Source organism: Castor canadensis, chromosome 1, assembly GCF_047511655.1.
Source record: "Castor canadensis chromosome 1, mCasCan1.hap1v2, whole genome shotgun sequence".
NCBI lineage: Eukaryota > Metazoa > Chordata > Mammalia > Rodentia > Castoridae > Castor > Castor canadensis.
The window spans coordinates 115,414,831-115,442,587 of NC_133386.1; the positions used below are offsets into that span (position 1 = coordinate 115,414,831).

The 27,757-nt window shown below is 38.4% G+C and overlaps 1 protein-coding gene and 1 pseudogene across 14 annotated transcripts in view; one reads left to right on the forward strand and one right to left on the reverse strand.

Annotated features, from left to right (window-relative positions):
* The window catches only part of LOC109679297 (TATA box-binding protein-associated factor RNA polymerase I subunit D-like), a 46,117-nt pseudogene that overhangs the window by 14,602 nt on the left and 3,758 nt on the right, over positions 1-27,757 (reverse strand).
* The window catches only part of C1H11orf54 (chromosome 1 C11orf54 homolog), a 36,555-nt gene that overhangs the window by 4,781 nt on the left and 4,017 nt on the right, over positions 1-27,757 (forward strand). For 4 of the 14 annotated variants that reach the window (XM_074081202.1, XM_074081209.1, XM_074081190.1 and 1 more), the window contains 7 exons: positions 259-390; positions 742-894; positions 2,830-2,928; positions 3,545-3,587; positions 5,595-5,771; positions 7,387-7,536; positions 12,659-23,102. In XM_074081202.1, coding sequence (XP_073937303.1) covers positions 3,573-3,587; positions 5,595-5,771; positions 7,387-7,536; positions 12,659-12,832 — 516 coding nt within the window. In that variant the 5' untranslated portion in view covers positions 259-390; positions 742-894; positions 2,830-2,928; positions 3,545-3,572 and the 3' untranslated portion in view covers positions 12,833-23,102. Of the gene's footprint in view, positions 1-253; positions 391-741; positions 895-2,829; positions 2,929-3,544; positions 3,588-5,594; positions 5,772-7,386; positions 7,537-11,484; positions 11,602-12,658; positions 23,103-27,757 lie in introns of all 14 variants that reach the window. The other 10 variants (XM_074081263.1, XM_074081271.1, XM_074081224.1 and 7 more) reach the window with 5 other exon arrangements.

The window sequence follows — 27,757 nt, forward strand, 5'->3', positions numbered from 1 at the left end:
TATTGGTAACTTAAAATTTCTTTTGTAAAAATAATAGTTTAAGAAACTTAATTTTTAGTTTAAAAGTCAAATGTAGATAAGAGACAAATTATCTATTATAGAAATTCTTAAATATCTGTTGTTTTTTATATATATATATAGCTATACATTTCATATATGTTAAAACATACATACTTTTGCTACAACCATTTAAACATTTATTCATAATCCTTAGTAAGTACTTTTTGCTTCATGACCCATTTTCCTGGGACAGTGAAGTGGCTCAAGTAGCAGAGTGCCTGCCTTGCAAGCATGAGGCCCTGAGTTCAAACTCCAGTACTGCCAAAGAAAAAAAAAAGACTGACTCATTTTCCTTAGGTCATCCATTAGAAACTTGCAGGTTCTATCAAGGTAAGTGACCAAAGAAATGAATCGTAAGTGCTTTCTTTTTTATTTCTCCTTTGGCATTTTCTCTTGTCAGTCTATTTTAAATATTAATCCTTTAAAATAACAGTATTGGGCTAGAAGTATAGCTCAGTGGTAGAGTGTTTGCCTAGTGTTCATGAAACCCCGGGTTCTATCCCAGCACTACAAAAAGGAAAACAGTAGTATTAAGAGAGGTCACTTGTCCGTTGCTCATTTGGAATACTGAATGCTAGCATCTATGGTTTCCCTTGTTGTGTAACTAGACTGTGAGGATAGAAGAGTCTAAATGCCCTTTGCTCTCTTTGGGTAACTGAACTCTTAAATACTCATTTCCAGAGCAGTGACTGATCAAGCTTGGTGCACTGTGAGCTTTTGTGATCATTTTCCAGCAATAGCTTTATTTGTACAATCTCACACCTGAAGAAGAAAGAAAAATGGCTTGTACTGAATTTTCTTTTCATATGCCAAGTCTAGAGGAGCTTGCTGAAGGTAAAAACAATACTAACTGCATTTCTAAGAAGTAGTACAAGAAAAAAATTAAAAGATTCTAACATATATATGTAGCCTACTACTTATCTTTACCTGTATTTTACTTATTGGAATGGTACTTTTGATACAGAGTTTTCCATTTCATTATCTGTTCTATACTGATTTTATTGAGAAAGTTCAATTTCTGGGGTTGTGTTTTAGGGGGATGGGAAAGTTCAAAATTCTGTCCCTCTAAAAAAGCTAAACTCACCATTTATAGATTCTTGATGATACCAACTTTTACAATGAAAATGACTATAGTACTCCGAGGTTTAAGTAAGTATAATGCCCAAAGAGTTGCAGAATTTTGCAATAACTTTCTGCCAGTTACAATATTCTGCAGATACATAATCTCCTATTGTGTTTTAATCACGTTCCCAAGCATGCTTCTTTTTCCTGGTGTCCTGGAGTTTGAATGAACTCAGGGCTTAGAGCTTTTGGAGAGACATCCTCCAGTCCCCTCCTTCTGACTTGAGAGACAGCCAGTACTCTGCTTAGATTCCTCTCTGTGTGTTTTATGTATTTTACCTTATTAAACAATTTAAAGCAGCTTCCCGAGATCATTTAGAAGGAGGGGAGATGGATGAGAAAAGGAAAAATGGGGACATAAAATTAAGCCAGGAATACTACTAATCCAAAACTGTAAAGTCTGTTAGAATTCTGACATTTACCTGACAGCCTTTTAAGCTTTATGTAGAACTCTCCCTTATTTCTCAAGATTGTATTTTCCCAAATAGTTAATCAGTTCTCTGTTCTCCTAATAAGAATGAAGTCAAGAAATATACTCATTTTTTGCTTTGTTGTTGCTTTCCTCTTACAAGCTTCCTGTTTTTTTTCCTAATTGAGTAGTAGCTAGTAAATAATCCATCTTGCTAGTATTTTTTTACCTACCAGTCATTTGTTTTCCCTTACAATACAGCTAGGGATCTTTTCTTTCAGTGTCTTTCTCTCTCTCTCTTTTTTCTCTCTGTCTCTGTCTCTCTCTGTCTCTCTCTCTCTCTCTCTCTCTCTCTCTCTCTCTGTGTCTCTCTTTTGTATGTGTGTGTGTGTGTGTAGTGTTGGGATTTGAACTCAGGGCACTCTACAGCTTGAACTACACCTCCAGTCCATTTTGCTCTGGTTGTTTTGGAGATAGAGTCTTTCAAACTGTTTGCCTTGGCTGGCCTCGAACCATGATTCTTTTGATCTCAGCCTCCCAAGTAGCTCCCAGATGTGAGCCACCTACGCCCAGCTTATGTCTGGTTACTTTAGTTCAGCATTTGTCTGTAACCTTCATTGAAGTTGTGGCATGTGATTCCTTACTTTTTAAAAAACTTAAATATTTACATTTCAATAGGTTTTTAGAATCCCTTCCCCCAAAGAAAGCCCTCACAGGTGTGCAGTCTGTTTATCTTCAGTGGTTGGTAATCACTGTGGATAAAATATTTATGTGCTTTAGTATATCTTCTAATTATACCAAAGTCTAATTATATTCATTAATAAAACCATTTCTGGGGCTGTAGGTCAGTGGTAGCACATGTGCTGAAGCACATGGCTAAGGCCTTAGGTTCCATCTCCAACACCATCAAAACAAGAAAAGAGCCAGGTGCCTGTGGCTCTGTAATCCCAGCTATTTAAGAAGCAGAGATTAGGAGGATCTTGGTTTGAAGCCAGCTGAGGCCAATAGTTCTAGAGACCTTATCTCAAAAAAAACCATCACAAAAAAAGGCTGTTGGAGTGACTCAAAGGGCCCTGAGTTCAAACCCCAGTACCACACACACAAAAATTTTTTCCCCTTTTTTTATTACATAAATTTAGGCTAACAGTGTGACACATAGAAAATTTAAAGGAATACTTGGTATATGGTGGCCACATTTTTACCTAATGTTAAATAATCCTTTTTTATGTCTTTATTAGTTATGCAAAAGGGGCTAAAAGATAACTTTGCTGATGTGCAGGTCTCTGTAGTTGATTGCCCTGATTTGACTAAAGAACCATTTACCTTTCCTGTAAAAGGTAAGCAGTTTTTGTTTCTTGTTTGTTGTGTTTTTACATGCTTTTGGTTTTCAATCATACTCTTTTTCTAAAGCCAGTGTTATTTTTATCTATAAAAAAAACTATATTGTTACAACTTTTAGGCTATATTTTGACTAATTTCTGTTCTTATTGCTTTTAGATGTTGGAAATTTCATTTTATACCCATGTGGGAAAAGATTGTGTTTTATGTACTTTCAAAACCTTCACTGGCTGCATAATAGATACTTAATGGGCTACAATCTTGATACCACATGAACGTTTTGTTTTTAATTGTTCAAGTGACTTTTATGGAAACTAACTTTACTTTTTAGTTTTATTATTTATTCAGTACTGGCTATATTTGATTCATCTATTAAATACTTCTAACCCTTTAACAAATTTGCCATGTTACCATCCACTGTTTGAAGTGAGAAGGGAAGGAAAATAACATTGGTTGAGTAAAATAGTCAGTATTGTAGATAACTATATTTGATGGCTTAGTTTTTACAGTGATACTGCAAGGTAAAATACTAACTCCATTTTATAGATGAGAGCTGTGAGGGCTGAGAAGACTCAGTGTGAATCATAGGATTTAATGCAGGTCTATCTGTTTCAGAAGTCTAATCTTCTCCCATTACCTTACTATGATGAGTTTGGAGGTAAATGCATTATTCTCTTATTATGAAATGGACATCTTTTATTTAAAGGTTATTTGCCATAGAATTCCTGGAGCCTAGTTCTGTTCTGACACATACAAATTTCATTACCTGGAATAAGCCGCTTAATGTAGCTTACCTCAGATAGATTAAAATTAGGGGATTTCAGATGACTGTCCTTCTTGGGTGTTTGCAGCTTAAACATTCTGTAATTACATGTTTGCATTCTAGAACGTTTGTGTATCTGATAGCAATTTCTCTTAGCACCTTGAAATTATTTGGAATAGTATTGTTTTCTTCAGCTTCTTCTTACTTTGTATAATCTCTCCAGGTTTTTCCATCTATCTTGTGGTTTCAGTCATTACCTGGAGAAAATCATTTTTAAATCATATGTGTAATAGATCTCTTTTTCTTAGTTATAACTCAGTATTTCTGGCTGCCTGTAGGATATCTCACCTGTAATTTCCTCTTCTTATCTCTACAGTCACCATGGTTAGCTATTATTTCTCTGCACCGCTAAAAGAATTCCCTGTTTCTCTACACTTCAGCATCACTGTCACTTAATGAAAGTCTTGTCTATGCATTTCTGCTGATTCCATGGAAAACATTTTCTAAATCCCCAGTTACAAAAGGGACCTATAAGACTTTTATGTACCTATCTGCATAGCTGAAGAAATAGAGCAATTAAATGTACTTTGCTGTGTAATATGTTAGCATAAAACTGGCAAGACTACTTTTTCTCAAACAAATGATAATTATTTGCCACCTTACACTTTTAAAAAGTTCCTTTGTCCAACTCGTTTCTAGCTGTATTATGATAATAATTAAAAATGTAAGCAGAGGAATGGAGGTGTAATTCAGTGGTAGAACTTGTTCTCAGTAGACTCAAGGCTTGAGGTCAGGAATCCCCAGCACCAAAAAGAAAAAAAACAAGTAGAAAGCTCCTAGCCTCTAAACTTATCTATTATTAGTTGTCATTTGCATAACAATCTTGGGAATAAACAATTTAGGAGAGAATTTCCCAATGTGGATCTAAAGAACATATATTCTACAAGAATAAAACGATTTAAATTTAAAAACAAATTTAGCCAAAATAAGAAACAAGCACACACCCCCAGACAAAATAGATTTTTAAGGGAGTAAGGCATTATAGATTAATTCTAGAAACCTTACCCAAACCAAACTTTGGCCCTATTAGTTGCCCTATAGGTCAGTTATGTCAAGCCATGCTTCCATATGATGATATTGGGAACACAGTTCAAATAGGACAGAAGAGGCTGGTAGAGTAGCTCAAGTGGTAGAGTGCCTGCCTAGCAAGTGTAAGGCCCTCAGAGAAAGAGATATTATAGTCAAGTGTGATGGTGCACACCTGTAATCCCAGTACTTCGGAGGCTGAGGCAGGATTGTGAGTTTGAGACCATGTTGGGCTATGAAGTGAGATCCTGTCTCAAAAAAAAGAAGGAAGGTAAAAGGGGTGGATGAAGGGATGAGGACAGGAAAGAAAATGAATTACTGTAAACATTTTAGATTTCCATAGCTATTACAAAATACCTGATAACCAGCCTATGAGGAAAGATTTATTTGGCTCACAATTTTAGAGGATTTGGTATGGCAGCTAGTAAGCAGAGAGAGAAAGAGAAAGAGAGGGAGGAATCCCTTTTATAACAAAGCCCCTCCCCCCAAACCCATTAAGGTATGAATCAATAAGTGAATTAATCTGTTCATGATGTCAGCGCCCTTGTGATCCAATCACCTCCAAAAGGCCCCACCTCTGGAACACTGCTACATTGGAGACCAGGCCTTCAAGCATGAGCTTTTGGGGAACATTTAAGACAAAAACTGTAGCATTTTTTTCCAGTTTTTTGTATAGAAAATTAAATACCTAATAATTTCTGTGTTTGTGTATGTATGGGAAATACTTGAAGTCTGAAATAAAACATGTCATTGTGTTAAGCTATCCTCTCTACACAGGAATACCAAGATTGACCAATTGTCTTCTGTTCTTTTCAGTTTATGCCAGTTGTACAAGCAGAGAGTGAGCACAACCCTCCTGTGAATGGCAGTTACTTTGCCCGTGTTAACCCTGAAGATGGAAGGTGCCGTCTAGAGAAGTACAGTGAAAAACATCATGATTTTGGATGTGCATTACTGGCTAATCTTTTTGCCAGTGAGGGCCAACCTGGCAAGGTGATTTTTTTTTATTGTTTTATTATTCATATGTGCATACAAGGCTTGGGTCATTTCTCCCCCTTCCCCCACCCCCTCCCTTACCACCCACTCCACCCCCTCTCTCTCCCCCCTACCCCCTCAATAACCAGCAGAAACTATTTTCCCTTATTTCTAATTTTGTTGAAGAGAGAGTACAAGCCATAATAGGAAGGAACAAGGGTTTTTGCTGGTTGAGATAAGGATAGCTATACAGGGAGTTGACTCACATTAATTTCCTGTGCGTGTGTGTTACCTTCTAGGTTAATTCTTTTTGATCTAACCTTTTCTCTAGTTCCTGGTCCCCTTTTCCTATTGGCCTCAGTTGCTTTTAAGGTATCTGCTTTAGTTTCTCTGTGTTAAGGGCAACAAATGCTAGCTAATTTTTTAGGTGTCTTACCTATCCTCACCCCTCCCTTGTGTGCTCTCGCTTTTATCATGTGCTCAAAGTCCAATCCCCTTGTCCTGTTCTGGCAAGGTGATTGTGTTCATAAAAACAGCATTCTTCGGATGTTCTCAGAAGAGAGTTTTCCTAAGAAAATCATTGATACCAAAGTGAAAGCTCTTACATAGCCCAGTGTCATGTTGCCCTGAATATGAAAGATCTGAAAGTCTAATTTAAAACTGAAGTTAGGAGTTTGAGGCCAGCCTGGCTATGCAGTGAGACCCTGTCTCAAATTAAAGAATACTTAGCAATATCTTTCTGAATAATGAAATGATAACAAAGTATTAATTTGGGGGGTGAATTAGTCACATTTATATGTACCCTGCAGAAAAAAAATGCTTATTTTTTGGTAACAAATAGGCAATTTAATTTGCTTATTTCTGACTAATCACATATTGTGCTAGATAGAAATGGTAGTAGCAAAAACTTGTAGCAAGAAAATAATAAGGACAATTTCATATTTTTCTCTGTTTGTATGCAGAAATGATGATTTCAGTGTTAGCATTTGTGAGATAGCTACTTCAGCTACTTTGAGAAATGAGGTAGAGAAGTAAAAATACCTAACAGTCAAAACATAGTCCAGAACTTTATAGGAAAATGTAATCATTTTTACCTCACCCCCATGTTAATCTCTTTAAGCCAGGGAATTTTAACCTTTTATCACCATAACATATATATTAAATCTCTAGAGTTCAAATTAGGAGAAATGAAGAAAGCATAAATAAAGACCAGGCATGGTGGCTCATGCCCTTAATCCCAGCTACTCAGGAGGCAATGATCAGGAGTATTGTGGTTTGAGGCCAGCCAGTGCAAAAATTAGTGAGAACCCCATCTCAACTAACAAATGATGACTGGTGGTATATGCCATATCCTAGGGAAGTAAGGAAGGAAGGGAAGAGAGACCTACTATTAAAGTGTGTGTGTGTGTGAGAGAGAGAGAGAGAGAGAGAGAGAGAGAGAGAGAGAGAGATGTGTAGGTGCATATGTCATTAAGACTCAGAGGACTGAGACATTTCAACTCAGATCTGGGTACACTAAGCAAATAAGAGAATGTTTACCTTGCTGCCACTAAATTATATGGTACATTTTGGTAGTTTCCGACACAAAATTTTACAGTTTACCCAGTGGTGTGTATATTTATGTCCTCTGTAGGTCATTGAGGTAAAAGCCAAAAGAAGAACTGGACAGCTCAACTTTGTGACTTGTATGAGACAGACTCTGGAAGAACATTACGGAAACAAGCCCATAGGGATGGGAGGCACTTTCATAGTGCAGAAGGGAAACGTGAAGGCTCACATTATGGTAAGGGCCTTGTGTGTATGCCTGCATGTATTGGGATGTGTGTGCACGTGCTATGCTCTCAGGATTTTTAGATATTTATACCTTTAAAGATGCGCTCAACAAATTCTTTTACTGTGAGTGTATTACTTTAAAATTTAAATGACAAACCATACTGTCAGTCAAATTGTGAGGTTAGAGTTCTTTTTCATGTTAACATATTAGAAGTTTTCTTTCTGATGTACTTTTTTGTCTTGTTTTTGGAGTTTTGTTGTTTTTGATGGTACTGGGGTTTGAACTCAGGGCCTCACACTTGCTAGGCAGGCACTCTCTTACTTGAGCAACTCGACCAGCCTATTTTGTGCTTGGTTTTTTCAAGATAGGGTCTCTCAGACTATTTGCCCAGGCTGCCTTTAAACTGTGATCCTCCTGATCTCTACCTCCTGAGTAGCTAAGATTATAAGCATGAGCCAGTGGTGCACAGCTTGTTTTTGCTTTGTTTTTGCAGTGCTTCAGATTGAACCAAGGGCCTCATGCCTATTATTGAGCTATACCCTTCTATTTTTAGTTTTTCGAGGGAGGAGGTGGTACTGGGGTTTGAACTCAGGGCTTTATGCTTGCTAGGCAAGTGCTACACTGCTTGAGCCTTGCCTCCAGCTCTTTATGGTGTGATTGTTTTGGAGACAGGGTCTCACTTTTTGCCCAGGCATGCCTGGGATGACAGGCATACACCACCACACCCAGCTTTTCCCACTGAGATGGGTTCTTGCAAACTTGTTTGCGCAAGCTGGCCTGGCACGTACTACCAGGCCCATCTTTTTTCTGTTGAGATGGAGCCTTGCAGACTTTTTTTTGCTCAGACTGGCCTGGAACCACAATTCTCCCAATTTCAGCCTCCTGAAGATGATAGTGCACACCGCTGTGGCCAGCTATTGGTTTGGATGGAGGTCTTGTGAACTATTTGTTGTGACTGGCCTCGAAACTTGCACCTCCTGATCTCAGCCTTCCAAGTATTTAGGATTGTACAGGCATGAGGCACTAGCACTCAGCTCTGTTTTTAATTTTTTGAGGGCACACCATATCATCTTCCATAGTGGCTGTACCATTTTACATTCCTGTCAGCAGTGCACAAAGATTTCTGTTCTATCCATCCTAGCCGGTACTTATGTTTTGTTTGTTTGTTTGAGTAGGTAGGATTTCAGGTGTGAGCCACTGACACCTGGCTTTTTTTTTTTTTTTTTAAAGACAACATCTCACTGTATAGCCTAGGCTGGACTTGACTTATGATCTTCCTGCCTGAGCTTCCCAAGTGCTAGGATTATAGTCAGCCACTTCTATTTCAGTTTCATTCATTATTTCATGGACACTTAAGTGATCGTGTCCTTTGATGAAAAGTTTGTGATTTTTTTTTTTTTTTGCAGTAGTGGAGTTTGAATTCAGAACCTCAGTTTTTGGGATTAAACCAATTCTTGGGATTAAACCCACGGTCTCACATGTGCTAGGCAAACACTCAACTCCTGAGCTATATCTGCAGCCCCAGAACCTCACACTTGCTAGGCAGATACTCTATTACTTAAGCCATATTCCCAGCCTGAAAATTTATAATTTTTCTATGTTCCTATATATCTGTTTTGTTGTTGCTCCCTGTGCTTTTGTTGTCATATCCAAGAAATCATGACCAAACCCAGTGCCCTGAAACTTTTCCCATGTGTTTTGTTTGTTTTTTGTTTTTTCAGTACTGAGATTGAACTCAGGGCCTATGCCTTGAGCCACTCCACCAGCTCAAGTATTTGAGTATTTTTGAGATAGGGTCTCATGAACTATTTGCTCCAGCTGGCTTTGAACATTGATACTCCTGATCTCTGTCTCCTGAGTAGCTAGGATTACAGGTGTGAGCCACTGGTGCCCAGCTATTTTTTGTTGTTGTTGTTTGTTTTGTTTTGTTTCTATAAATTTTAGCTAACATGTGTAGGCCTTTGATCCATTTTAAACTAATTTTTATATATTATATAAAGTAAGAATTCACCTTTATCCTTTTTAAAGAATACCCAATTTTCCCAGCACCATTTGTTGAAAAGACTGTCCTTTTCCCATTGAGTGGTGTTAATACTCTTATTGAAAATTACTTGATTCTATATGCAAGGGTTTATTTCTGACCTCTCTATTCTCTTCTGTTGGTCTGAATGTCTGTCTTTAAGCTAGTAGTACACTGTTTTGATTACTATAGCTTTGTAGTTGGTTTTGAAATCAGGAAATATGAGACTCGTGTGTGTGTGTGTGTGTGTGTGTGTGTGTGTGTGTGTGTGTTACTGGGGATTTAACCCAGGGTTTTACACATGTCAGGCAAACACTTCTTCCTCTTGAGTCCCACGCTAAGACCTCTAGCTTTTTTACAAAGTTGTTTTGAAAATTTCAAGGTCTCCTGATATTCTATGTGAATTTATGATGAATTTTCCTATTTCTGAAGCAAAGTCATTAAGATTTCAATAGAGCTGGGGGCTAGCTACTTGGGAGGCAGAGAATCAGTAGGATCACTGTTTGAGGCCAGCCCAGCCAAATAGTTCACAAGACCCTATCTCAAAAATACCCAACACAAAAAACGGCTGGTGGGGTGGCTCAGGTGGTACAGCACCTGCTTAACAAGAATGACCCCTGAGTTCAAATCCCATTACTGCCAAAAAAAAAAAAAGAATTTCAATATGGATTACATTGAGTGTTTTCTGTCAGTTATTGAACCCAGGGCCTTAGAATGCTAGGCAAGCACTTTACCACTAATACCACTGAGCTATAGCCCCCTATTCCGTGATGAGATGATTTTTTTTTTGTGGTACTAATGATAGAACTCAAGGCCTTCCACATGTAGGCAAGCACTCTACCCTTGAGATACTCAGCCCAGCATTGAGTTTTTATTCCTTCCTTCCTTCATTCCTTCCTACTTCCTCTTTATTTATTTGGCAGTACTGGGACTTGAACTCGACCTCTTGCTTGCAAGGCAGGAGCTCCACCACCTGAATCACACACTTAGCCCTTTTTCCTTTGGTTATTTTTAAATAGAATCTTAACATTTGTTCCTAGATGGACCTGGACAGTAATCCTCCCATGTACACTTCCCAGGTAGCTGGAAGGACAGACATGTATCACCACACCTAGCTTTTTAATTGGTTGAGGTGAGACTTTCACTAACTTTTGCCCAGGCTGGCCTCTAACTGTGTTGCTCCTGATCTCTACCTCCCTAATAGCTGAGATTATAGGCATGAGCCACTGTGCCTAATCCAGCACTGAGTCTTTATAGATTGCTTTGGGTATTATTGATGTGTTAATATTAAGACATTCACTCCCTAAAATCAGAACGTCTTTCCCCATAAGCATCTTCTTTAATTTCTTTCAGCAGTGTTTTATAGTTTTCTGTGTGTAAGTCTTTTACCTCCTTGGTCAAGTTTATTCCAAAGTCTTTTATTACAGTTCTTGATGTTTCTACTTAATTTTAGTGCCTTGCTTTTCCCATTCCACCCCATCGTTCCTGGTATCAGTAATGAAGTTTAAGATGGAAGAGCTGGAAATGTAGCTTAGTGGTAGATAGTGCCTAGTATGTGTAAGTTCTTGGATTCAATCTCCAGCTCCCCAGATTAAAAAAAAAAAACTTTTTTAAAGATTAGGATGGGCACATACACGTAGGAAAACTGAGAGGCTATGAAAAAAAAATAGGGGCTAGGAAGAAAGGGAGGGAGGGAGGGAGGAAGGGAAAGGAAAATAGTAATTGACTCATTTCTTCATTTATTTATTTCTAACTTTTAGTTTGTACTAATTGATTGGTTATCCTTTTGAAAACTAGGATATATAATTGATGCCAAAAACAGTCAGTAGAGTATACAACAGAGCTTAAAATTTATAACACTCAGATCATATCTTTAAAAACTCTCAATTTTCAGTAACATTCAGTGTGTTTACCTGTTTAATGATCTTGCATTGTAGCCTGCAGAATTTTCTCCCTGCCCATTGACCTCTGATGAACAGGTGAATAAATGGTTGAATTTTTATGAGATGAAGGCTCCTTTGGTTTGTCTACTAGTTTTTGTCTCCAGAGACCCAGTATGTCTTTGCTGTCTTTTATATTACAATATGCTACAATGATAATGCTTCATTGTTCGAATATTCTTTTAGAATTAGGTACTTTTTTGTTTCTATTGTTTAAGACATAAGTCTTCAGAATTTTCTTCAAAGCGAAAGGACTATGTGGCTTTCTACCCTACGAGTTTGGAAGATCAGATTTTAGCTTGGAGGAGGTAAAATAGGCATTTTAAAGTAACACCTAAATTCATGCTATTAAATAGTAGAAACACAAGGTGGATTCATATCTCTTATTTGGTGTTCACTTTCTAATTCTACACACTAAAATAAATTAATATAGACCAATTCAAAGTAAATATCTACCAAAATACTGATTGGTCAGACCTTTTGATCCCAGTGACTCCGTATCTAGGATTTTATCTTTAGATGTATGTGTAACTATATAAAATCAGTAGTTAAAGGATTATTAATGACATTGTTGTAATGCCAGAAGAGTTGGAAATAATGTAAATATCAGTTGAGAACTTATGTACATATAATGAAATACTACGTATATAAAAGAATGTGGAAGCTCTCTTATTATCTGATAAACAAAGGTCTTGTTAGGTGAAAAAGAGCGGCATGTAGAACCATGTGTACAGAGTGTACAATTGGAGTTAAAAAAAAGTGGAAGTAAATATTTCTGGAAGGATATACAAGAAGGAGAGGGGAACATTTTACTGAATATAACCTTTTACATCCTTTAATTTTAGAGTCATGTGACTATAATTGCCTATATTTAAAAAGGGGTGGCTGGAGATGTATCTCAGTGGTAGAGTGTTTGTCTAGCACTGCAAAAAAAAAAAATCTGGGGAGCGGATGGTACATGACTGTAATCCTAGCACTCAGGAAAAAGAGACAGGAGGATAGGAAGTTTGAGGCCATGCTGGGCTACATTGAGACCATTTTAAAAAACAACAAAAACATAATTAAAAAAAACCTTTGTAACAAAAATAAAAAATTTCTCCTTCCCCCTTCAACAGATTCTAATAAAGGTAACTTGAGTGTTTACTAACAAACTACTTGTATGTTGTCCTAGGGGTTTGATTTGCGGCTGGAACACACCCACTTTTTTAGTCGTCATGGAGAAGGTGGACACTACCACTATGACACTACTCCAGATACAGTGGAATATCTCGGATACTTCACTCCCGCCCACTTTCTCTATCGCATTGATCAACCGAAAGAGACCCATTCATTTGGGAGAGATTAAATCAGCCAATGCGTGTTTAAAAAAGAAATGATTAACTAAGGTTAATTAACTAACTCAATACTTGGTATTAATACAAAATCCAATAGAAGTTATCTCAGTACTGAAATCCTTTTTTATTGTGATTTAAAATGAAGGATTATGGTAATATTGTAGATTATTTCACAGTCTCTCTGAAAGAGATTATTGGGAACAAAATTTATAATTGAGATGTTCATTTTCTTTTTTTATATACTCACATTTATTGAACCAACTTCATTTTTTTCTTCTATAATATCAGTCTATTTTGTAAACATAATGTTTATACCTTAAATATAAGCATGAACAGGAATAATGTAATTATTCCTACTACCTAATAATAACTTACATTTGAGTAGCATTATTAAAATTTTCAAATTAGTCCCACAACAGCTAAGTGGATTATTTCCAGGTTTTAGAAAAGTCTTTGTTTTTAAATCTTTATGTTCGTTGAATCTTTGTACTGAATTTTAAAAATCCGTTCTAGAAATAAGCATAGTTTTTTCATTGAACAGGGTAGGCAGGAGGAGGCCTTCACCCTTTCTGTGAAGTTAAACCATACTCAGAGTTTGTAATTTGCCTTTCACAAGCATTAGCAATGAGTTGGTTAGCCATGATTCTTCCCTTGTTTGGTTGCCAGTCAGAAGCAGTTTGTACCTTATTGGTTATTTGCAGGAAGAGAAAGAAAAAGAAACAGTATCAAAATACAATGTTGGTAGGAGCATATTTTATTTTCAGGCTCTTGCTGAAGTTGACCACTGTCCATATGAAATAAAAAATGACCCTCTTGGCTGGAGGTGTGGCTCAAATGATAGACTGCCTGCTGCACAACTGCAAAGCCCTGAGTTCAAACCCCATCCTGCCCCCAGAAAAAAAAATGAAAATGACACTCTTCTACTCATTATAATGGTTGAAATTTACCTTGATGTTCTATAATAATCATTAGCCAGAAGTCAATTCTCCAGTCTTGCTATAGCATCAACAAGGTGCAAATTTAGGACTTTTTAATACTAAGCAAATCTTCAAATAATGAACTTTGATTATTTACTTTGGGTGTTAGCTATAACATGTCTTGATAGTATAAATTGCCAAGTACTATTTTATTTATTTATTTATTTATTTATTTTTATTGTTTTATTATTCATAGTACATGCAAGGCTTGGGTCATTTCTCCCCCCGCCAAGTATTATTTTAAAATAAGCACTGTTTTGAAAGGAAAAGAAAGAAATAAAAAATTGATGTATCTCACCTCCAGGCAAAAACAGCACTAGTATTATTTTATTTAGCAAATAGGTCAGTACACTAACTCTGTCTTCTCGAGTGTGAACTTCACGGTAGCAAGGTGTTTATTTACCACTTTAGCAGTAGTGCCACTAACAGTGCCTGGCCAAAACAGGCACTCACTACATTTGTTGAATGAGTGAATGAGTAGATGATTATGCCAGACACTTCACTAGAAACTGAGGATCTGGGTAGTGGGAGAAAACAGTAAACAAATACACATGAGGTGGTATCAAGGGGTACAGATGGACATAAAGGAGGGTTCTGGTTGGTGGTGGTCATCTCAAACTCCCTGCTGTGACTTGGTTTGCATGTCAAAGCTGATGAAGTCACAGACCAACAGCTTGAGTCCTCATGTAAGGAAGTTTTCTGGGGACAGCAGGGCAACTCCTAAGTTGGTCCAAAATTGACTTGAGAGAACAGGGAAAGAGACTGGCTTAGGATTTTTTGGAGGTTTATGGTAAAGCCAATGTGATGGTTCCTACATGAGGTTTGAATTTCCCACAGGTATCAAAGAAGGGAGCATCAGGCTCTTTGCTTGCCAATGTGTGAGGCAGAAGGGAAAGGAGAAAGAGTAAGGTTTAAAAGCTGTCAGCAAACATCAAAATGAAATTAAGACTATTGCACATTTTATATAGGACAACAGGGAAGACTTCTCTGATAAAGAGACACATAAGCAATAACCTGAAAAAATTAGGGACTGAACCATGAAGTTATTTGATGTCCATCCTGGCAAGTTGAAAGGCTCAGTGGCAAGAGAGTACTTCGTATGTTCAAGAAACAGCAGAGGCCTGGTGCATGTGGCTCACGCCTGTAACACTTGCAACTTGGGAGGCTGAGATCGAGAAGATTGGCATTCCAGGCCAGCCCAGGCAAATAGTCCGCAAGATTCCATCTCCAAAATAACCAGACCAAAACAGACTGGAGGCATGGCTCAAGTGGTAGACTGCCTCCTTTTTAAGTGTAAGGCCCTGAGTTCAAACCCCAGTCTCACCAGCAAGGAGACCATTTTAAACAAAATAGGATCACTTTATATCCTAGTGCATATTTATATATATATAAAACCTTTATGAAAAATTATAAAGTTATTGAAAATGTAAAAAGCAAAATAATTATATTCATATCTAGGAAGATAACACTTAGATTCTTCTTAAGTCTAAATCTAATTCAGTGCCAGTGTAATCCCAGTAGGGATTTTCATAGACTCACCAGTTGATCTCAAAATATGTGAGCTAGTAAAAGACTAACCTAAGCAAAAATAATTTTGAAGACAAGGTCAGGGAGATTTGATATATAGATAACAAAAATAACTAAACTTATAAGTAAAACGGTATAGATTTGGTAGTAGTAGGATTCAGCCAATAAAAGAGAAAACCAAGGCCAGAAAAGATCCTTGCATGCAAAGACTTGATTTTTTTCCATAGGATCAATGAGAAAGGAAACTGTGTTCAAGCATGGCTGACACAACTACTTACACTGAAAAATCATTTGGACTGGACTGAATACCAGATAAACACCTAGATGTGAATGAATGCTGACACTTTAATAAAAATATTTACAATAAAATACATAAGTATATCTTTATGACATTGGATATGTTTCCTAAGGAACAAAGTAAGAACTATAAAAGACAGATATTATGACATTAATACATAAACCTTTTGTTGTCAAACTATAGCTCAAAAAGAAAGGCAGACTGATACTGAAATCCCAAGTGTGTGTCCTAGCATAGTCGATGATCGAAGACACTGGACCAAAGTTAAATGTAAAGCAAGCACAATTTTTTCTAATAGGATAGAAAAGAACCCTGAAGGTGGGACTTAGTGAAAGAGCCAAATCAAAAAAAAAAAGGGCTGAAGTCTAGGAGATGATAAAGAGCACTAACTGGCTTAGGTACAACTAGTCTACCTTGAACTATACTTTGTGATTGGCGCCTAGTCAACTTCTCATTAAATCCGGCCACCTGTCCCTCTCCTTATCAAACTGGACATTCCAGAGGGCCTGGTCAGCTCATCCTTGGAAGTTTGTTCAACTTGTCCTGGCTTTGGGGCCCACTACCCACATTGCGCAGCTGCATCTTGCTATTTTAGTGAGAAGCTTGTTGTTTCTCTGAGAAGTCCATTGTTTCCCATGCCTCTTTAGATGTCTGCTTTTAAAGTGCCTCTCTCATCCAAAATTGAGTCACTCTGTCATTGCTCCCCTTACAAGACCGCAGTCAGAAAATATGTTTTCAAAACATAGCTGATGAAATTCAGCTTGCATTCAGAATGCATTAAGTCATCTACAAATCAATAAGGAAAGAGGAACACAATAGAAAATAGGCAAAAAGTATGAACTGGCATTTGTCAGAAGAGGAAAAACCAATGACTAATGTGAAATATTAAAAGATTTTTATTTCCAGTAATAGTTAGATGACTCAGGTGAACCATCTCATTACAGACAATTTAAAAACTGGAGAAGTACAAAAAGTACCTTCCTGAGGGGCTGGCACAGTGGCTCAAGTGGTAGAGCATCTGCCTAGCAAGCATGAAGCCCTGAGCTCAAACCCCAGTACCATATAAAATAAAATAAAACATTTAAAATGTGAAAAACAAAAATCTTCCTGAAGATACCAAAGAGTTATAGTGAAGTTTTGCTAGATGAGTATCTGGGACAGAATGGACCCCACCAGGGCCTACAGATGGTTCAACAAACAATTATCATTGTTTTAAGCCTATGACTTTTTGGGTGCTTTGTTACATAGCAATTGATGACTGATTTAAGAATACATAGGGACAAGGTTGTGTGTTAGGACTTGAATATGAAAAGTACCCCACAGTTTCATGTGTTGAAGCCATGATCCCTAGCTGATGGCACTATTTTAGGAGGTAAGAGGGCCTTTAAGAAGTGGGGCCAACCCGGGCACTAGTGGCTCATGCGTGTAATCCTAGGTACTCAGGAGGCAGAGATCAGGAGGATCGTGGTTTGAGGCTAGCCTAGGCAAATAGTTCTCAAGAGTCCATGTCAAAAATACCCAACACAAGAAAGGTCTGGTGGAGTGGCTCAAGTGGTAAGAGTGCCTGCCAGCAAGTGTGAGGCTGTGAGTCCAACCCCCAGTACCACCAAAAAAATAAAGTGGGGCCAAGTTGGAGCAAGTAGGTCACTGGCTTGCCCTTAGGGGACATACCCCTGACCCTTTCCTTTCTCCCTCTGTCTCTCTCTGTCACTATGAATTGCCACATGCTCCTGAAATCAGAGTTTTGGACCAAAGGCCCAAACTCCTGGGATTCCACATGCCAGGTCCAGCCACTTGCCCCTGAGACACTGTGAGTGACAGAGAAAGATTTATGACATGGCTCTCTTGGTACAGTGGAGTCTGTGATCAGAAGACTTCCAAACTCTTTGTGTGCCACAGGGAAGAATCCATGGCAGGACACATGGGTGTAAGTGGAGTTTATTACAAGTTAAGGGCGAGAAATACAAAAGGGAGCATGGTGGAGCCAGGTGGAATCTGGAGAGAGAGCGAGCATGTTTCTGCTATCCAGGTGCTTTTAAAACCTACACAAACCTACGGGAAGGGAACCAGGTGATTTCCATCCAGTAATCAATGAGTGGGGCTGGGCATGGGCAGTTCCCAGGCCAGGTGAGGGCGGTCCCTGAACCACAGCATGGTTAATCTGAAATACAATTTTTTTTTTATGAGTTCTGAACTTTCCCTAATTCTGGCTTGCCTCAATCCCCCCAAGAGACAAGAGCCCCCAAAAATATTTCTGAGGTTGCTGACAGGAATTCTCTTTTCTTCTGAATCTGCTTTGAGCTGACAAGGGGCAGCAGACCCTACCTACAAGGGGATATTGTCTCTCTCATTTCTTTCCCTTGGGGCTAATGTGGACACAAGGTGTCTGAATTACTGTCCAGCACAGTCAAGGTTTCTCATGGAGACCTAGGTTGTTTGTGGAGATGTTCATCAGTAGAGATTGATAGCCCTGTTGTCTCATGATTTGGGTCCTACGGGCCTTCATTCTGGAAAAGACAAATCTGATTAGCAAGTTTAAGAGGCATGACCCAAAGGCGAACACTGTTAGGAGATCAGAAGGGGCCCTGCCAGGTGTAGCAGGAATGATAAAAAAATCTAATTTTTCATTTTGAAAACTGACAGTCTTATGGTTACTTTTCCTGTAGGTGTTTATACCTGTAGCTATTTTTAACCCTTGGATGGCCCTCTGTTTGGACTGCCACTGTAGTGGGCAGTTAAGGACTGATTATTTGGGGTAAGATCTACATTAGGGGACAGCTGTACCAGGGGCAGGTCCTAGTCCAGTAAGAGGTACAGAAAGGAGACTCACAGCGTCCCTAAGCAGAAGTTAGATAACATTAAATGTTCTATTGCCATTGCTTAAACAGAAGGCCTTGGCCAAAGAATGAGTTTGCTTTTTGCCAGAAGCCTAGAGGGCTTAAATATTAGAGCACATGCATAAGAGACCCTTTTTAAAAATCTCTCTGCTTTGGTTACTTTTAGAGGTCTGGCATAATTGATTTCATCTAGATTTGGAGAAGTGCCCTCATTTATGTAGTCTTTTTGAACTGTCTCAGGTGGCTGAACACCACTTGTCTCTCTAAGACGCCAAGCTAACTGCTCAGGGGCCTCATCCTCTTCAACTGTTTCTCTGAACCGTCATCTCTAAAGATTCTGCCAATTTGGCAGTTTTGTCCCTCAAACCCAGGAGTAGCCTCTCGTGCAAAGTCATAGCTTCTTTTAGAAAGTCAGATTTTGTTCCACGGAGGAGGAAAAATAACAAATCAAACAAATCAGAAGTCAGCACCAATGCGACCTTTCTGGTCAAATTAAGCAACAAAGAGATTTATTAAAAATGGCTCTTAGGGTGGACTTAATTAAATCTAATTGTCCCATGGAGGATGTACTGACACCTTTAAGTTGCTGTAAAGTGTCAGCAGGCAACGGTTATGAAGTTTGTACAAGGAAAATGCAAAATGATCCCAATATTTAAGAATGTCTGTCCTGATTGACAGATAAGAACTTGTCAGAGTCATTTTTCATGGGCTTATCTTTAAATGTCCCAGTAAGATTAGAACTATAATGACAAAACTTAAACTGGTTACCAGTTTAGTAATTAATATAACAGTCTAGTTACTTTTAATTGTATATAGTATTACTAAATTTCTCTTACTATAATTGGGATGTGTCATAGGAAGAGGCAAAGTAAGCACTCAGTCCACCTTCAGCCATCTTCTGGGTACAGACATGAGCAGGGGACAAAGCCCAGTATTTCTGTTTTTTACCTTCTGGAGGTTGTTTCCTATATGCAGTTCCTGGAAATAGGAGACCTCTAACATCTAGTTATAATCAGAACAATGGTGTTCATTCTTTTCTGTTTCTTCTCATGTTAGATGGCCAGTAAACAATCTGTTCCTAGATCCTAAAATGTCTCAAAGGCTGAGGGAAATAAATGTTATCATTTGTGTGAAATGGCTTCCCAATAACACCTAAGTTTTGATTCCAAATAGAGTGAACTTATCTTATTGTAATTTTATGTTTTTGTAAACTAAAAGGTAATGGCAATTTATTACAGCCCCACTTAAGAGTTTTTACATACTTTGTTTCATTTAATTCTCTCAAATTTTCTATTAAATTGGTCACCATGTTACAATGTAGACAGAGAGATAAGTAGTTTATTGAAGTTCACACAATTTCTAATTCAAATGCAGTTCTGTTGATACAAAGCCAGTGCTCTTTCCACAGAAGTACAATAAACCTAGATCTTACATGAGTCTCAGGCAATCATCTCAGCTCCCTTAGAATGATACAGTACACCCTTGGTATCTAAGGGGTACCTGGTTCCAAGGATGTATAGAGTTCAGTGATGTACTTAAGATACTTGACTCATTTTTTTCCCATAATGCCATCCAACTTCTGCTAAAGACATGTCCCCTATCAACAAATCTCAAATTGTCACTTTATCACTTAAATTAAGCACATTAACTTTTACCTTTCTTTTGGGGCACCATTTGCTTTTGAGGAGGGAGATTTTCACAAAACAAAGAGCAGGGAAATAGCAGATCACACAATGATTTAAACACAACTGATGGTAACACAGGGCTGACTGAGAGCTTCTCTGCACTGAGCTACACGATGTGCATGCAGGAACTTAAAATTTTTTGTTTTTTGTAATTTCTTTTGACTTTCTTCTTCTTCTTCATATTTTCTGGATCATGCTTGGTCAAAACCACATGTAATAAATCCATGTATGAGGCAGGTTAGCTGCCTTACCTCATTGAGACAGAATGAGGTAAGGCAGCTTATTTTGCCTACTTCACTCAAGACCATTTTTTAATACCAGTGTGGAAGTCTAAAAAAGCTGGTTTCTGGAGGCTAATGACTCTATAAAAGGATGGGTAGTGCTATGGACTAAATTGTAAACCCCCCTTTCCACCACCAATTTATGTGGTGAAGCACTAACTCCCAATGTGACTATATTTGAAATAGGGTTTTTGAGAGGTAATCAAGGTCACAGTACCATAAGAATGGGGCACAATCTGATTTGAGGATATGATTGGTGGCCTTATAGAAAGAGACAGCTCTCTCTCTCTCTCTTTCTTTCTTCCTCCTCCTCCTTCCCATGTGGACATGATGAGAAGGTGTCTGTTTCTCAGACAGGAAGAGAGACCTCACCAGTACTTGAATCAGCTGGCATCTTGATTTGGACTTCCTAGCCTCCCACACTGTGAGAAAATAAATTTTTCAAGCCACTGAGTTTCTGGTACTCATCATGGCAACCTGAGTTCACTAATACTGGTTAGAAGAGGAAAAGCAGGCAACATTGGCAGAGAAAACCACATAGATCAAAATGCCTTTAAACTACTGGAATAGAGGAAAATAGTTGAGTAACCAGAGCAGGCAGATGGGGGACAGCAGGGAATTTCTTAGGTATATGGTAGAACCAGACTGTATGTGATCAAGGGACTAGAATAGTACCAGGAAACCAGAGCTGCACATCAGACACCAATGGGTCTTGATATACATTAAGTGTCCTCATTATTTCCAGAAAATTATCCTTTCCCCCATCATAAAAGCCTCCATGTTTGAATCTTAAGTCATCAAACTAATGTACCCACATCCCCATGGATTATACTTTTTCTCCTATCATGTGATGAAGTGTTCATTAATCAAAGCAAATGCCTCCACTTTGTGCAGTTGATTCTTCACCTACTGTGCTCCAAGTCACTCCCTCCCATTCATTAGGGGATTTTAGCACTGCATACTTCAGGCTTCTTGCCTGAAGCTAGAAGTGAGGGGGCAGGAACCTCTTCCCCCTAGGAGGTGTTCAGTTCATGGGTCTTGTTTTTGCCATATCCCAGCTGCTTTCCTTTCCTTTCTGTGTAAACTCACTCAAATTTGGGTTCCTGGCACTAGGATTCTCAAAACACTATCTCTTTATAGCTTACTAAAATTACTAAAATGTTTTATTTGAAAATATAAAATAGGATATAAAGTTAGGAACTTATGTGTGACTATAAACTTACTTATGTGTAAAATGTAAAATAATGACCTTTTGAGGGGAAAAGATGGAAGAGCAGAAGCTTTCTCCACCAGGGCCCAAGAATAAGAGTTTGGGTATTGAAGAAGAGAATACCTACAGAAGAGCCAATGAGAGGAGAGCACAGAGAAACACAAAACAGTGAGGCTCTAATGTACTGTGTTTTCATTTTTATTTGCTTGTGGCAATTTTTTAGTTTCCCCCTTCATTTTTTGAAAACCCACTGATCATTCAAAAGTATATTTCTTTTTTGGTCTCCATGTATTTGTATATTTCCTGTAGTGTCCTTTCTTTCTCTTTCTTTTCTTCCTTCCTTCCTTCCTTTCTTCCGTCCGTCCTTCTTTCTTTCTGTAGTACTGGAGCTTAAACTCAGGGCCTACACCTTGAGCCATTCCACTAGCTCTTTTTTGTGAAGGGTTTTTTCAAGATAGGGTCTCATGGAACTATTTGCTTGGAGTAGCTTTGAACTGCAATCCTCCTGATCTCTGTCTCCTGAGTAGCTAGGGTTACAGGCATGAGCCACTGGCACCCAGCTCTTTGATGTTGATTTCTAATATAAGATTCAAGGAGTTATTTCAGTTTTCTTCTAATCGCAAAAGTTGGCTTATGTCCTAAAACATGAGCTGTTGCGTAGAAATTTCTATGAGCTGCTGAGAAGAATGTATTCTGTGACTGTTTGGTGGAATATTCTGTAGATGTCTGTTAAGAGCATTTGATCTATAGTATGTCATTCAATTCTGAAGAGACTTGTTTTGATTTTCTTTTTGTTTTGTCTAGAAGAGCCATCTATCAGTGAGATTGGAGTATTAAACTCACCTACTATTATATTGAAAGTCTATCTGTGCCTTAATGTCTAGTAATACTTGTGTTATGAAACTGGGTGTGCTGATTATATATATGTGTGTGTGTGTGTATATATATATATATATAAAATTCAAGCATCAATATATATAATTATATACAAATTGTAAATATATATATATTTACAATTGCTATAACCTCTTGATGGATTGTTCCCCTTATCAGGATGAAATGACTTTTTTGTGTTTTCTGAGTAATTCTGGATTGAAATCTGCTTTTATATGAGTATAGCTCCTCCTTCTTGTTTTCTGGTCCCATTTGTTTTGAAAAATCCTTTTCCATCTTTTTTACTTTAAAGTTGTTTGTCTTTGCCAGTGAGGTACAATTCTTGCAGGCAACAAATGGTTCGGCTTTTTAATCTAATTTGTCTGTGGCCACATCACTGATTGGATGTTTTATATTCTTTGTTCTTTCAGTTGAAGTATTTGCAATGTTCATGCAGGACTGGGTAGTGACGGGTGAGCCATTGTTTCTCACCACTAGACTGAGAGTTCATCTAAGTAGCCAAACACTTACCCAACAAACTTATGGCACTCTAGCACCACTCTGAGAAGAAAACTAGCTGCAGAAGTGACTGGGTATGTGATATATGGAAGAACACTAATAACTAATTAAGAACAATTACCACCAGAACTCCAGTAACTTTCATAGAATAAGAAGCAAAGGTAACACTATATAAGTTAAGATGATAGTAGTTAATTTAGGGTAGGAATGGAAATAAAACAGGAAGAATTATACTAGTGAATAGTTAGAGAATATAAACAGGTATAAAAATGGAAGAAGGAGCTGAAGTAAATAGAAGGGAGGAATGAGAAAGAAGAAGAGAATAGAGATCTGGTTAAAGATGTAATTTGGCGGGGGCGGATGAGAAACTTAAAAAAAAAAAAAGACACAGCAAACAAACACCCAGCTGAAAACAATGGGGAGGGAGAAAGGAGGAAGAAAGGAAGATAAAAATATTGAATATTACAAGACAAGATGGCTTCAACCCCTACACTTGTGAGGCAGAGGCAAGGAGATCACAAACCTAGGCCAGCTTGTACCCTATGGGGAGAGACTATCTCAAAGACAGAAAAAAGGTGAACCAACAAAGGCCAGCCATGGTGGGACACACCTGTAATTCCATCTAATTGAGATGCAGAGATTGGAAGGATTGTTGTTTGAGACCAGCCTAGGCGAAGTTTGCAAGACTCATTTCAACAAACAAAGTAAGTATTGTGGCTCATTTCTGTAATCCCAATTGGAGGCACAGGTAAGAAGATGGTGGTCCAAGGGCAGCCCTTGGCAAAAACCATGAGATCCTATCTGAAAATAAAGCAAAAAGAGCTAGGGGCATGCATCAAGTAATAAAGCACTTGTCTAGCAACTGCAAGGTCTTGAGTCCAAGGCCCCAGTCCCACAAAAAAAAAAAAAAAAAAGAAAAGAAAAAAAAACTGAACAAATCAAAGAAATCATTAAATGTAGAAGTAACATAACTATAAAAGCAAGGAAAGGAGAAAAAGTGTATAAAAACAAAGACAACAAGAAAGGGTTCCCAGCCCTTGCTGTGTGTTCACATAGACCAGATGATGCAGACTTCTAATCTCTAATATCAATTGCTGGATCAGGCTCCTTACACAATGGCTTCCCACCAGTGATCTGAGATTGAATTCAGAAAACAGAGAATTTTCCTGGTGCCTAAATGCTTTGCAGATTCCAGTATCCTTCTTGATGTTCATTGTTATGTTTTCTAAGTCTCTTATTTTTTGTTTACTCTCTACTCCTCTGTGCCATGACACTTCTGCTCAAACCACTTGTGGATGCTGTCTTTCCCAGTTCTACTATTCCCCCCTCTTTTTTTAAAAAATGAAATTCCATCTGTTTACAGCTGAAACCACAGTGCATGCTTTTTGAAGTTTTGGTCTATTTGTTCTTTTGGCTCAATTCCTACTCTTTGCAGCTGCCCACACTCCATGTTTCACACAGGGCTCTCTACCTGCAGTAGAGTGGTCCGTCTCTCCTTCTGTTCTGCTTACCAAAGCTGTCTTCCTTCCTTTTTAAAATCTGGTTCTATTTGATCCTGAAACCTCAATGTCTTCCTGCTGTCACCCACCTTCTAAGGTAACTGTTCTCCAGCTACTTCCCTGGAGATGCTAGGGTTGGGTTCCTTTCATCCACCATCTTGTTTATTGGCTATTTGTATATCTTCTTTGAAATGTTTATTCAGATCCTTTGCTCAAAGTTAAAACAGCAAGCATTTATTACCTCACAGTTTGTGTGTGTCTGGAATAGAAATACACCTGTGGCTCAGTGTCTCACAAGTCTGCAGTCAAGGTGTCGGAGTATGGTGTGTGGTCTCAGCCGAGGAAAATCCTGTTCTCAGCTCGTTCATGTGTAGCAGGTCAACATGACTCAGTTCTTTGTGGGTCTTTGGACTGAGGTCCTCAGTTTCCCCAAACCCGTTACCTTTAATACCTTACCACTTAAGGCATCTCTGTAGGGCAGTGCTCAACAAGTCAATTGATATCTCATCTATCCATGACACAAGTCAATGAAAAAGAAAAAAAGCAAGATGTATGCAGAGGTCTTCAAATCAGAATGTAACTTAGTATTGGAAATGACATCCAAATTCTGCATTCATTAGAAACAAATCCCCACACACTTGCACAGAAATGATCAAGATGGGAGGAGAGAACTTTTGGACATGGGCAGATAAGCTTATGGCATAGGATTCTGGTGATGGCTTCATGGATGTATGCTTATCTCCAAACTTATCAAGTTGTACACATTAGCTGTGGATAGCTTTCTTTTACATTTTTCTCTTATTAGTGTATATTAATTGTACAAAGAGGTTTCATTGTGATAACCATGCATACATGCAACATACTTTGATCAAATTCACTCCCTCAATTACTGTCTTACCACCCCCACATTTTAAACAACTTTTAATAAATTTCATTGTGTATAAATTTCATTGTGTGTAAAAGCTTTAAAAAGGAAATATTTATTTACTTTTTGGTGGCACTGGGGTTTGAACTCAAGGCTTCATACTTGCTAGGCAGGCACTCTACCCCTGAAGTCACCCCACTGACCCTAGGAAATATTTTTTAAAAGAAACAAATCGTAAGTCTGCCCATACTCAAGGGACAGGATAACACCGGGCTTGAATGTAAAAGTTGGGGATCGTTGGGAGCCATCTTAGAAGCTGCTAACCATATCTGCTCCTGCCCAGATTATAATTGGGTTCTTGACCTTTTATTATTTTGTTCTGAGAGCAGGCACTCTTACTTATTTTCTCAATGGTATGGTTTGCACTATAAAAGTTTCATGGTTTGTTTTGAGGTGGGATTGCCCTCTATTGCCCAGGTTGGTAGTGAACTTCCAGGTTCAAATGATTCTCCCACCTTAGGCTCCTCAATAGCTGGGACTATTGTCATGTGTCACCCATGGCTGGCCAAAATTTTTAATTAAAAAAATACATTTTTATCTTAAATGGCTATTGCCAATTTGCCTGCTGTGGGCATTTCACACTCCCACCAGCTACCTATGGTGTGCTGGTTTCCCACACAGCCTTGCCAATAGAGCACATTGTCACACTTTTGGATTTCTGTCCATGTCAGGGCTTTGGACATGCCAGGCAAGTGCTACCACTGCATTATGTCCCTAGCTCCAGATTCTCAAACCCCTACAGTGTATGGTGTGATACCCGTATGTTCTTACATTAATAATGGGCAGGGTGCATGTGTGTACACACACACAAATGGTCACAAATGAATTGTATGATTCAGAAGAGAACCCTAGGTATGTAGCTCTAATGCTAAGTGGGAAATTGGACATGGAGTGGAACAGTGGAATGGAACTGGGGAAATGTCCGGCCTCCCAAGGTAGAAAGGGGAGACCTGATCCGGGCTTTGGACTTGTTTTGGGTGGGGAAGACAGGGCTCCTCTCCTGTCTTGTACTAGAATGGGAGAGCAGTGTTCTTTATTGCCAGAGAGCTTGTGAAGGAGGGAGGGAGTGTGTTAGAGGAGATTCAGCATTGGATAACAAAGCTTGTAGAAGGAAGGGGCACCACAGGTTGGGATAGAACTGGTACCTCTTAGTATAGGCTTTCTTGTTTCTGGCAAAACCCTAGGCAGCATTTTTATCACATTCACACAGCTGTTGTCCTGGTTTGCAGCACAGAAGGTTGCCATAGCAACAATAGTGGCCACATAGCACCAAAGGCCATGATTACTGAGTGCAGCAGGAGGGTCTTCATGCTGATGACTCTCTTAGATGTGCCGCTGTTGATACCTCTAGTGATTCTTTCAAAAGCTTTTAATTTTGATGTAGCCAATTTACCTACTCTTTGTAGGTGCTTTGGGTGTCATGTCTAAGAAACCATTGTCACAAAGATTGGCTTATTTCCTTCTCACACTTTTAAAGTTGTAGCTGTTAGTTCAGATCTCTGATCCATTTTGAGTTAATTTTTTGTGAATGTTATGAGTTATGGGTCCAGTTTTATTACTTTGAATGTGGATGTCCATATTTCTCAGGACTGTTTGTTGAAGATTATTTTTTCCATTGAGTTATCTTGCCTCCACTTACTGAAACACCAAAAATATGACACCTTACTTCTAACCTCTCAGTTGTCTTCTATTTATTTGTATCTCTATCCTTATAAAAATACCGTGGAAGATTTGTGGTAAAGTGTATGTGTGTGTCACTGGGGTTTGAACTCAGGTACTCATGCTTGAAAGGCAGGCGCCCTATGACTTGAGCCACTCCACCAGTCCTTTTTTGTGATGGGTTTTCTCAAGATAGGGTCTCTGGTAATATTTGCCTGAGGCTAGTTTCCAAAGGCTATCCTACTGATCTCTGCTTCCTACAAGCTAGGATTGCAGACAAGTATCCTGGCACTTGACTGCAGTAAATTTTGAAACCAGAACTTTTTCATCTTGCTTTGCCTCCTCTAGGTTTCTTGCATTCCCACATGAATTTTTGGATCAGTGTGTTCCTTACTGCAAGAAAGATAGATAGTTGAGGTGTTTTTGTTTTTGCTGTTTTTTTTTTTTTTCTTTTGAGACAGGGTCATTTTTATGCAGCCCAGGCTGGCCTCAAACTTGTGATCCTCCTGCCTTACCTCAGTGCTGGGATTACAGGTGTGTAGGGGCATGTCAATCTTCTTGAAATTTTGGTAGGAATTGAATTGCATCTGTGGACCAACTTGAAGAATATTCTCATTTTAAAATGTTAAGTCTTCTGATCCATGTA